The sequence below is a fragment of the Trichomycterus rosablanca genome, chromosome 3 (assembly GCF_030014385.1).
Source record: "Trichomycterus rosablanca isolate fTriRos1 chromosome 3, fTriRos1.hap1, whole genome shotgun sequence".
In the NCBI taxonomy this organism is placed as follows: domain Eukaryota; kingdom Metazoa; phylum Chordata; class Actinopteri; order Siluriformes; family Trichomycteridae; genus Trichomycterus; species Trichomycterus rosablanca.
The window spans coordinates 13,132,092-13,145,212 of NC_085990.1; the positions used below are offsets into that span (position 1 = coordinate 13,132,092).

Genomic DNA, 13,121 nt, shown 5'->3' on the forward strand with positions numbered 1-13,121 from the left:
CAGCCAAATTTATTTATGCAAGGATACTTTATTTATTTGTACTATTCATTTATCTATATAATGTTGGATTTGTTTTAAAATTTCATTTCAGTTTTTTTAAACACAATGAGCATTATTTGGCATAGTTTGTACCTACCTCAGAAATAAAAGGGCATTCATTATTTAGATAAATAAAATATATATATATATATATATATATATATTTTTTTTTTTTTAAAGAGAAATAATAAAAGGAAACTTTGTCATAATTTGTCTTCAATTTCATTTTGTTTAAAACAAATCGGGAAAAAAATCGTATCGTGTCCCAGTATCGTGAATCGTATCGCGTCGTGGGTAGAGTGTATCATTACATCCCTAGTTGCCAGAGTAGCAGGCGCGGCCTTGCACATTAATATGTTTAACCACTGATCTAACTTACAAGTGCAGATTTGTCACACCTGCTTACTTGCAGTCTGTCACACATCTTACATCATTTAGCTATCAAATTTCTTGTAGTTTTATTTTGTAATAACGAGTATCGAATCTACATAGGGCAAATGCATCCAAGTAAAATTTTACATTTTCTTTAGGAAATGTAGTGGAGTAAAAGTGAAAGTTGATAAAATGTAAAAACCCAAGTAAAATGGAAGTATTATGACTTTGTTACATTACACCACTGCTTTTTATTTGCTTAGAGGTTCTAACGTTTTCCATGCTCACTGCCTGCTTTGACTGCTCCCACAATCCACTCGGGATCTCCAAAAAGATTAATAGAAATGTGTAACAATAAGCTCTCTGTTTCACAATAACGTGAATGTTCGGCTTTAAACCAGTCATAACGGGGTTCAAAAATATTTGCAATCCTAAAATGGATTTTTTAAAGTGCATCATTTGTCCTACATTTGACCTACAATTCCACTTCAGTATTCCGTGATCAGATAACTTCATCTTTCTGCTGTGTTGTAACAGTCTGGTTAATGTCAGTCAGACAGATATTCAGAGATTCTTTCTCTTCCTTTGGTGCAGAAGTATCTTTGTTCATCTCTCTAGATTCACATGGAAACAAATCCTCACTATCCACAGCACAACCACCACACCTTATAATGGTCAACACAGAGTGCCGAAATTTATCAGAAAAGCTGAAGTAGATCAGTGGGTTAATACAAGAGTGGAGGCATCCCATAATCCCTGTGATTTTTACTGCAGTCCACACGCCTTCCACACAATCACTGGTAGAATCACTTGGTGACACTCTGATGGTGTTCACCAGTAAAGCAACATTGTAGGGTATCCAGCTGATACAGAAGACCAGTAGTAGGATGCGGATGAAGCACATGAACCTCCCTTTTTGAACACGCCTTTGCTTCTGGACCCCCTCAGACTCACTATGTAGCAGTATGCACGAGTGGCTATAAAGCAGCACGATGGTTGGAAGTAAAAAGCCCAGCAGGTGATAAATCACACGCGACGCCACACGTGATGCTGCAGATGGATACATGTGTACACATTCTGTATTATCCCCAGCAGAGTTGATTGTAGCTTGCAGGTAGAGCCAGTCAGGGACTGAGAGAAGAAGAGAGAGGGTCCAGACAGCCAGGATGCTGAGGTTAACCAGGTTGAGTTTCTGTCGTGAGTACATCTTTATGTTGTGAATGACAGAAAGGTAGAGATTCAGACTGAAGCAGGCCAGCAGAAAAATGCTGGAGTAGAGGCTAATCTGTGAAGAAAAGATGAGAAAGATCTCAGTCTAAGACTTCATTTACATTAAGTGCAAAGAAAAATGTGCTTTGAAACAGTAACTGTTCCCTTTCTGATTGTCTTTATGTTGCATATTTACCATACAGAGTAATTGTAACCTTTAAAAAAAGTTTTATTTATTAAAAAAAAGTTGTCTCTTGTAATTTAATAAATTCCTAGAAATAAAAATTGCATTAATGTTCGTAAGTTTTATTGTAAGAATATTTACAATGTAATGTCTGCGAATTTACACAAACTACATACTTAATACAATGTTTGTGGTTAAATTAAAAACCCAGGGTCACTGATGTTAACTCACAGGATGCTTGTGTAACTAGCATCATAAAAAAATATGAGTAAGGGAGGGGGATTGGTGATTTGTGGCTGGGAGAGCTATAAAAGACCTATGTGGATTTGCTTAGGTGTTTTAACTGCGTTATGCCTCTTGTGCCTCATGTATGAATCCACAATTGTGCTTTTAATAAAGAAGAATCTCTTATGTCTGCATTTGCTGTCTGACCAAAAAGTTCCACTACAAACTACACAAACTTCACTTTATAATTTAGTTCTTTAAAGAAATACACTTTTATATACAGTATATATATTTTATTGTAAAGGTCTATTTAAATGATAATGGAAACAGATCTTTAAAATAACAGGAAAACTTCAGGTAACTGAAAACTAGTACATTTCCTATATTTTTTTCCCTATTTTTATTTATGCATTTTCTCCCAATTTTAGCGGCGGAATTTGTCTTCCGCTGCTGGGGGATCCCTGCCCTGATTGCAGTCGAGGTGGGTATATTGCTGCTCAAGCCTCCTCCGACCCACGTGCAGCTCTTAGCATTCTGCACAGGCGCCTCTCTATCTGCTAATCAGGGTCCTTACACTGCGTTTGAAGACCCCACCCACATAATCTGGTTATCCCTCCCTGCAGGCAATGCCAATTATGCCCGTTATATGGCGCCCAGCCGACCGGTGGCAACGCCAAGTTTCGAACCGAGGAATTTAGAGACTGTGTTGGTGTGCAAGATTCCCTATATTTTTTTTTTTGTTCTTCTTTACAATATGACTGACAGTTGCTGTATTTATAAATGTAACAATTAAGAAAACAAATTGACAGTATTCATATTCAATTTGGGTTTTTGTGGCATATGATCCCTCTGTACTGCTGCAACTTGGCCTGGATATGAGGAGCAATTTATAAAGAGGGGAAATCTTTGTTTGCATAGTTTTTGCATGTTCGTTGCACATATCGTTATTTGATATTATTCTTAGTGAATTACCCACAAAACAACCACTTACCACAGGCACAATCTATGAACAAATACAACTTGTTAAGCAAGGTGTTGCTTTAATGCCATGAGTACAAGGACAGGTTAGATAAAGAGATATCTACAGTACAGTATTGTAGAATTCCCTTCTGTAATATATTAAGTTAATATATTAAGTAAATAAATGCTTTTGTATTAAACAGTGTGAAATGTGTGTACATTAGTGTACTAATGCCTCAGACTGTAGTAATAGCACAGTGGTAATGGTACAGCTCAATTTACCAGAAAACTACGGGTTTAAGTCCCACCACTACCAAACCACCTCTGTTGGACCTTGGAGCATGGCCTAAAACACCACATTTTCCTTAACTGTAAGTGACTTTAAATAAACACCTCTGTCAAATAGCTGAATGTAAATTAGTGCTGTATGTTTGGAAACTGACCCCCAGTGTGTTGTGTATGCAACATTTGGTTCCTACTAATTAGGCTAGTGATGCTGTGAATCAATTACAAGTAAAACTGTTGATGCATGCTCAACAATCCAGGTACACAAATCCACAAAGTTGAATCAGTTCATCTGGACACAAGTTTGTTGTAGAGATACGTTTCGTCACTCAATCCGAATGACTTCTCATTGAGTGACGAAACATATCTCTACAACAAACTTGTGTCCAGATGAACTGATTCAACTTTGTGGATACAAGTAAAACTATTTAGAAACATTAATTATTCATCTCTGTAAATTCACCTCATTAAATAATTGATTACTAAGCTGCTCAGGTGGCGCAGCGGTAAAACACGCTAGCACACCAGAGCTGGGATTTCGAATACACCGTATCAAATCTCAGCTCTGCCATCCGGTAAAAAAATGCAGTCGGCTACTGCGCACATGTCGGAGTGGGCGTGTGACAGTCTCGCTCTCCTCAATCGGGCCGGGGGTCAGCTCCAGTAGAAAGGAAGCATAACGCAATTGGGTAAAAATTGGACGTGCTAAAATCTGGAGAACAAGGGGAGAAAATGCATAAAAAAATAAAATAATAATAATAATAATAGATTACTCTCTTAATGTGCACTCTCAAGTTTTACTTTAAGAAGGATTGGTATGATACTGTTACTATAATAATAACAACTGGGAAATTACTAGGTTTTTATCCTCCCTTTAACACTGATGAAAAATCATATATTTAAGTATTTATCTGTATATGAGCCATGTTTCTGCAAGTGACAAGTTGTTTGTTTCTGACCATGGCAAAAAGGCTGTTCTTCTATGTACAGGTTTTAAACAGACGCAGCCAAACCAGTTCTATTCATACAGGCATAGAGAGGTCACTGGCTATTGTCACTAATAATAATAAGGAACTAGGTGGCCATGCTGCAAATTTATTTGACATTTTAAAACAATCTTAACCACAAAATAATCATAGATATTGTATGTATACACTGATCAGCCCATTACATTAAAACCACCTCCTTGTTTCTACACTCACTGTCCATTTTATCAGCTCCACTTACCATGTAGAAGCACTGTGTAGAAGGGGTTTTTGTATCTGTTGGTCCTGGATTTTGTAAAGTTGCTTTGAGACAATGTATATTGTAAAAAGCGCTATATAAATAAAGTTGACTTGACTTGACTGTGTAGTTCTACAATTACTGACTGTAGTCAATCTGTTTCTCTGCAAGCTTTGTTAGCCCCCTTTCATGCTGTTCTTCAATGATCAGGACCACCACAGAGCAGGTATTATTTGGGTGGTGGATCATTCTTGACATGGTGGTGGTGTGTTAGTGTGTGTTGTGCTGGTATGAGTGGATAAGACACAGCAGCACTGATAAAGTTTTTAAACACTTCACTGTCACTGCTGGACTGAGAATAGTTCACTAACCAAAAATATCCAGCCAACAGCAGGGGAATGGGCAGTGTCCTGTGACCACTGATGAAAGTCTAGAAGATAACCAACTCAAACAGCAGCAAATAGATGAGTGACCAACTAGGTAGGAGTGTCTAACAGAGTGGACAGTGATTGGACACGGTATTTAAAAACTCCAGCAGCGCTGCTGTGTCTGATCCACTCATACCAGCACAACACACACTAACACACCACCACCATGTCAGTGTCACTGCAGTGCTGAGAATGATCCACCACCTAAATAATACCTGCTCTGTGGGGGTCCTGACCATTGAAGAACAGGGTGAAAGCAGGCTAAAAAAGTATGTAGAGAAATAGATGGACTACAGTCAGTAATTGTAGAACTACAAAGTGCTCCTATATGGTAAGTGGAGGTGATAAAATGGACAGTGAGTGTAGAAACAAGGAAGTGGTTTTAATGGTATGGCTGACCAGTGTATTTTTAGACCAGCAGGTTTACCACATTAAAAAAGGAAAACAAAAAATTGTATGATAGCATTTTTAATTCCAAGACTGCCATGAAATACAAGTCTCTTACAAGTGAGTGTTAACCTTTTGACTTCGACTGTATTTGTTAAAATTGGGCAATAACTATTTAGGTGTTTGTCACACTGCCTTACAGGAAGTCAAAGAGGAAATAAGCTAGTGAACATTTCCGTTTTCAACATGCTTGCAGAAAAAGCTTAATGCTAAGCCACTTAGAATTTCCACAATTGTAGACAACCCAGGCAAATCAAATATATACAAGACTGCATAAAAACTAGGCAAAAAAACAGGAGCAAGCATTATGGTGTTCTTTAGTTTTGCTAAAGTGATACACCTTTCTATCAGAACCAGCATTAACTTCTTCTCATCTGTTGGATGGGACCACACGGGCCAGCCTTCGCTCCCCTTGTGCATCAATGAGCCTTGGCCGCCCATGACCCTGTCGCCGGTTTACCACTTTTCCTTCCTTGGACCACTTTTGATAGATACTGACCACTGAAGACCGGGAACTAGGGCTGGGCGATTTTCACGATTAATTCGGTTAATTCGCATGAACGTTTTAACCCGATGTTAGAAATGTGACAATCGCGATTGTTTACATACTTTATATTTTCATTAAAATACCAACATGTCATGAGGCAGAAACTGACCAGACGCTCGCTGAATATAAATCAGGGAACGTTTAATATCAAAAGGGCAAAACAGTGTACAAAACCAGCGGATAAACTAAACAGTAAACGGAAGACAACAAGGATTATACACGGTAACGGTTCGATTCAGAAATAAGGAGCGCAAACACAATCGGCAAAACGAGACACAAACAGAAGAGTTTAATTAAGATTCACAGAATCGAACACCGCCGAACTGAATCAAAACTCCGGAGCCGGTGAGCGCGATCAGGATTGGCTGATCATGTGACAGTCCGTGAGAGCATGGGATTTGTAGTCCATATAGTTAGAAGCAGAACGTGCCCCCTCCATCGACCCCCCAATCACAAGAGGACAAAATCAAAGCTGAGCTGAGTGATTACCCCCCCCCCAGTGTAGATACTGATACAGACTCACTCAGTGGTGGAAACAGCACAGTACAGGCTCGTGTTCTTTTTAAGAAACCTGTAAAGAACTTTTTGTAGTTCTTTTTCTAATGTAAGGTGGTTCTGCTGCACAATATTTAAAATAAGAGCTATTCTTATAAAGGATGTAGATAATTCAGATTTCTATTTTGTTTTAATTATTGTTAATTATTGTGATATTGTTATTGTTATAACGTTTGAGTCCCTTGAAAGGATAATTATAGGTGGTGGTGTTACTATTTTCTTTTAAATTACAACACAAAAAAAAAGGAATTTGAGTCTTATTTCAATTGCATTATACAAGAACAAAAAAAAAAATCGAAATCGTAATCGACAATTGGTTATAATTTTAAAATAATCGAGATTTTTTTTTGTTGCAAAATCGCCCAGCCCTACCGGGAACACTCCACAAGAGCTGCAGTTTTGGAGATGCTCTGACCCACTCATCTAGCCATCACAATTTGGCCCTTGTCAAACTGCTCAAATCCTTACGCTTGCCCATATTTCCTGCTTTGAGGATGAAATGTTCACTTGCTGCCTAATATATCCCATCCACTAACAGGTGCCGTGATAAAGAGATAATCAGTGTTATTCACTTCACCTGTTAGTGGTCATGTCATGCCTGGTCACGGTACAAGGTGTGACCAGTTTCCAGTAAGTATGATAAAATATCTATCTGCTGATTTTAACTTTACGTGGAACAGCAGCATACAGGTGTATATGAGATAAACCAGATATGCCTAAAGTTTGGCCCATGGTCAGATTTCAGCTTGGAGTTACCTCATTACTTTGCAATTTGACATTTTTCATTTCATTTTCACTACTAACTGCTTCGTCCTGGTCAGTATCTTAGTGGATCTGGTTCCAGCAATATCGTGGATAGGGCACAAATCCATCACAGGACTTCAACCACTCTAGCAAAACATAGTCAATCATGTCTGTGTTGACTCCCAGCCAGTCCATAGCACTACTGAGATTCAAACCCGGTCGATCTAGCATTATGGACCGCTGCGCTACCTGACTGCCACTATTAAACAGTATGTAACAGAAGTACAGCCTTGTAAAAATGCATCTGTTTAAATCTTCATGTTCAGTGTTCAAGTCAAATGTCTACTACAGTGGTAGCTCAGCTGTAAAGGTACTGGACTAGTGATTGGAAGGTCCCTGGCTCAAGGTCCACATCTGCTGGGTGTCCACTGATAGACCCTTGAACAATTGCTTGGATTGTATACAATCACAACTATAAGCCCTTTTGGATAAAGGCGTCTGCTAAATGCCATAAATAAAAAATCCATGTCAGTCGTGGCAGTTTTGGTGTTTTAATTCAATGCTGTACTTTTAGATCCATCAAAAACAGTGACCTTTATTATATGCTTTGGAAACACAAGTGTCACTGTCCACAATCAAGTATGCTTTAAATCAGCCTGAGCTTTGATACTGCTATGTACTGCTAAATAAGACACTTCTGCTCCAAAATAGTCACCTAAAAGCTTGAAATACATTTTGTTGCTGTACAGTTTTGCGGTTTTGCAGATATACACTGATAACATTCGCTGAGCATTCAAACCACTTTACCTGCTGGTAAGCATGGTGGTGGTTGGTTTGCAGTGAGAAATATAATCTCAATATATTTTAATTTCTGACACAGTTTGATTTTTTTATTTTTTACCAAAAAAAAAAAAAGAAATTTAAAAAATTTTAATAAAAAACTGGGGAGGAAACTGCTTTTCCTCTACCATCATTTAATCACGCAAAAACATTGAAACAACTGAAATCTCAAGATAATATACTGTAATAATATACTGTACATGCCCCTTACAAATGTATGTATTAATATCCATATTAAGACTTTATGTACAGAAGCTATTTCTATAGTCTCTCTTCAAACAGACACTTCCTACCTTAAATATCGCTCCAGCCAGCTTGCAAAGTCCAGTTAACCTCCAGCTGTTCACAGCATCCAAAGCCCATAGTGGCACAGTAATGAGAAGAAGCAAATTGGCCAAGCTCAGGTGCAGCATAAAGTTTTCCAATACACTCCATGTCCTCCTTTTCTGGACCAGAACCACCAGCACCAACACGTTACCAAGCAGCCCCAGCACCAGTTCGACAGCGTACAGGATTGAAAGGAAGACAGCGATGGAGCGAGAGGAACTTCTTGTGATGCAATCTTCCTTATACTCATAGTCTTCATATTCAAAAGTGCTGTTGGTTTCAAATACTCCATGCAGTTCCAGTAGCATATTAGTCTGAAAATACAACACAGCTGTAAGTGCAAGCAAGAGAACTGATTCTGTAGAATGTCATAGGATGAGGATGAGTGCTTTAATAAGAACCACATGGTCACATGGTCGGGTTTCCCCACTATGATGCAACACTGAGGTGAATGGTCAAAAAAACCCACAACACGCTTATGTACATAGATCAGACGTGTGCATGAGAGTATACTGTACATGTGGACACACTTCCAGCTGATGTGCATAACCGTGGAAGAATCCTACAGTGTGTTTATGATATCTAAAGTAAACAGACTGTGCTTGTCTAACAGGAATTTTTGGCTAGCAGCTGCACTGTTGCAAAACTAAAACAAGTTAATGTTCGTTTCACTTTCTTTAAACTGAAATTATTTTGTGCAACACTGAAATCTAAAACTGCATAATAAACTAATCATTATTATAATTTCCATTATTTTAATAAGGGCTACACCAATACCATCAATATTTCTTGAGACACTGAGAGCTATACCTGATCTACAAGTATCGACTAATTCTATATTATGCTAAACATTTAACCATTTAATACTAACTCCGCTAAAATAACTTTTTTAAATTGGCCCATAACTCCTAACACTTCAAAAATTAATTATGTTTGGTTATTTATTAGGATTTTAACTTCATGTTTTACACTTCGGTTACATTCATGACATGAACGGTAGTTATTCATTACACAAGGTTCATCACAAGGTTATATCGAAAACAGTCATGGACAATTCAGTGTCTCCAGTTCACCTCACTTGCATGTCTTTGGACTGTGGGAGGAAACTGGAGCACCCGGAGGAAACCCACGTGGACACGGGGAGAACATGAAAACCCCACAAAGAAAGGACCCGGACCGCCCCATCTGGGGATCTAACCGAGGACCTTCTTGCTGTGAGGCGACAGTGCTACCCACTTAGTTACTGTGCCGCCCCAAAAATGAATTAATCACTAATTAATAACTAATTAATTAAGACACTAGTCTACACTTAGTATATTACATGGCAAGCTTGAAAATATTACATTTAATAATTGAATAACTTTACAGCTGGATCTTCATCATAATACAGAATTTTATTTGCATTTTGTTTAATCTGGGATGGAATATTGGCTAGTTGGCCATTAACATGATTGGGTGTATTGGAGGAAGGGGTTTTTGAGGGGGAAATTGATGCCCAAAGCCTTGCAATGTATTGCCACCCTGTCCAGGGTGTTTTTGTCAGGTGCCTAGTGTTTCCTGGTGAAACCGATTCCACTCGACCCTGACCAGTGATTGATGAAATTAAATACAAAAAAAACAAAACAATAAATGTACTACTGATAACTAGAACAGGGACCAAACTGAAATCTACAGTTCATCCCTCAGGGTTTTGTACACCTCTGAGTTTAGTGTGTGACACCAACTCTCAAATATGGAAGAAATATTGCTATTGTAATGGTCAGAATTGCCTTCAATAGCAATATTCTACACGTACTGAGCACTTTATTAGGAACACCTGTCTTGAATGTACTATATTCTCTAGCCATTTTATGAGCTACACCTACCAAATAGATACATTGCGTGAGTGTACAAGTATTGATTATAGTCTATCTGTTGCTCTGCAGACCTAGACGTCAACCGCAGCTATAAACTGAAAGGGCCCCCACAGACCATATAGTATTTGCTTGAAAGACGAATCTCACCACAGCAATGACATCAACAGGGTTATTTGGTAGAGTGTGTTGCAGTGAAAAAAAATGTATCAGGGCAGCAGCGTTGTTGGGATTTTCAAATACTGTTTACACTTATTGGTTTCTTTAGTATGAAAACATAACTTGTTGTGGGTGCTCAGGTAGAGACTAAAACTGTTTGTTGATATTCACAATGTGTGTTATTCTCCATCCAGCTTTTAATCAGTGGACACACTGATGCTGACAGCAAATGACACTTTGTTTTTGGTTAAAGCACTACTGTATTCTCCTCCCAGCACTGACAGTAAGGTGTATAGAAAATCCCAGCACTACTGCACGTGCAACACACACTGTCATGACATTTCTATGTTAGCATACTTGTATACCTTCTATAAGGGCAGTTATAGCCTAGTGGTTACGGTACTGGACTAGTAATCAAAAGGTCACTGGTTCAAGCCCCACCACTGCCAGGTTGCTACTGTTGGGCCTATGAGCAAGGCCCTTAACCCTCAATTGCTTAGACAGTATGCTGTCTCACTACTGTAAGTAGCTCTGGATAAACAGCATCATTGCATCACCAAAATAATATCTGGTTTGTGGTGGGGAACTTTTCTACTGATGGACGGGGTGGAGAGGGGTAACAAATTGTACAGATCAACAGATGGACCACAGTCTGTAACTGTATACCCACACAGTGCATCTACTTGGCAGGTGTAGCTCATAAACTAGCCAAAGAATTTATGTTTGTCACAGGCGCTCCTAATAAAGTGCTGAGTGTGTATATACAGGTGTTCCTAATAAACTGCTGCAAAGTCTACATAGAAATGACCAAACAGAGTGTGACCAGAGGCAAGAAAGGACCCATGCTGCTGTTCCACCCACTAAATGTGTTTTGTTTTTGTTTCTTTTAAACCATGTTGAAATGGGTGTTGAAATGAAAATGAACGCACAAACAGTATGATGCAATAATGTCTACTGAATAACTGCACAATGTGACAAATACATTACAGTTTGATTTATATTATGTAAAAAAAATGGACTGTAGTTGCTATTTATGAATGATTCGCTCATGAATCACAATTTGGATCTCTAGGAATGAAAGCATGCTTTACGTTCTTACTTACTCATTACTCCTGCCAGTAGGGAATGATGCATTATTCTTTTTTCTTAGTATTTAGGGCGGCACGGTGGCTCAGTGAGTATCACTGTCGCCAGAAGGTCTTGGGTTCGATCCCCAGGTGGGGGGTTCCTCCAGGAGATCCGGTTTCCTCCCACAGTCCAAAGACATGCAAGTGAGGTGAATTGGACATACAAAATTGTCCATGACTGTGTTTTACACTAAACTTGTGAACTGGTTAATCTTGTGTAACGAGTAACTACCGTTTCTGCCATCAATGTAACCAAAGTGTGTAAAACATGATGTAAAATCCTAGTAAATAAATTATTTGTATTGCTAACACAACACTTGATAGCACAACCAATGCTGGGGGTCGAATGACACACATGTAGAGTTCATCCAGTTTTCTTTTCTTGATTCATATTCCTGATTTCTAGCTCCTTCCATCAAGGACGCAAGAAGAAACAAAGAAACTAAAACTAAACGAGGACAGAAATTCCTTTATCTTTTTGTATCTCTCTTGTTTTAATTTCATATTCTCTAAATTGTAGGGTATATTTTACTATATTTTCTTTTAGTTTTTCATGTTCTTAATTTTTTATCTCGTTTGAATTTCATGTTCTCTTAATTGTAACTAAATGTTTGCAAGAAGTCTTTCTGAGGTTCTAGATCTCAGGAATGGTTTAATGCTTTTAATTATTTTTTTTTTCCCTTACGTAAAGCACTTTGAATTGCCAATGTGTATGAAAGATGCTATACAAATTGCCTTGCCTTGCCTAAAGTCTTACCAAAAGCGTGAACGTTTTTTGCCAAGTAGATGCAATGTGTGGGTATACAGTTACAGACTGTAGTCCATCTGTTGATCTGTACAACTTGTCACCCCACTTCACCCTGTTCATTAACAGAAAAGTTCCCCATAGTACCACCACAAACTAGATATTATTTTGTCATGACAAATGTCATGACAGTGTGTGTTGTATAACATAGCAGAGTGTGTTGCAGGTGCAGTAGTGTTGGGATTTTTACACACCTCACTGTCAGTGCTGGGAGGAGAATACAGTAGTGCTCAAAACTAAACGAGGACAGAAATTTCTTTTGTGTAAAGCCTCAAGAGTGAACGTTATTTGGGCAACTCTATATTACTGACTATGGATTTTAATTGAAATGTCCAACAGTTTATGTTCAGGTGTCCACATACTTAAAGTCTACAATACAAGTGCATACCATTCATCAAATACTTAACAACAGGGCTGTTACAAACTGTTTACCAGGGGTATCTTGTTTTTACAAAACTTTAAGCAATTATACAACTGATTTTAGTGCTAATTCAGTTATTTTATTCCAATCACTGAATACAGTTTTTTTTAACCAAATGTAGTTGTATAATAACAAAGCCCAGCTACTGTATTGTTTTGCTCTGTGTTGTATTGTAGTCTATGAAGAAGCTCCAGACCGAAACACAAGCCGCGTCAAAGCGCGAGCGATTCAGAAACAAGTTTGACCAGCTGTGTGAGAAAAGAGGACGAAACTCACCTTATTCGCCATGTTTTTGTTTTCTGTCACGGCGTTATATAGACGTTTGCTTTTTCTTTCACTCATGTAAATCCGACAAGCAAAACATTCGAGA

The 13,121-nt window shown here is 38.3% G+C and overlaps 1 protein-coding gene across 1 annotated transcript; it reads right to left on the minus strand.

The window, feature by feature from the left end:
• Positions 1-781: 781 nt before the first annotated feature.
• On the minus strand, positions 782-8,694 carry LOC134310307 (C-X-C chemokine receptor type 3-like). The gene is made up of 2 exons (XM_062991861.1): positions 8,353-8,694; positions 782-1,696 (listed from the first exon to the last, which is right to left on the minus strand). The coding sequence occupies exons 1-2, from the start codon at positions 8,692-8,694 to the stop codon at positions 914-916; spliced, it is 1,125 nt and encodes a 374-aa protein (XP_062847931.1). The 3' UTR covers positions 782-913.
• Positions 8,695-13,121: the final 4,427 nt, after the last annotated feature.

What these genes read in the sequence shown, in the direction of transcription:
- LOC134310307 (XM_062991861.1), bottom strand. Translation starts at nt 8,694, where the DNA reads ATGCTACTGGAACTGCATGGAGTATTTGAAACCAACAGCACTTTTGAA. An exon ending in TGGCTGGAGCGATATTTAAG is followed by an intron (nt 1,697 to 8,352) that starts GTAGGAAGTGTC and finishes TTTTCTTCACAG; the next exon opens with ATTAGCCTCTACTCCAGCAT.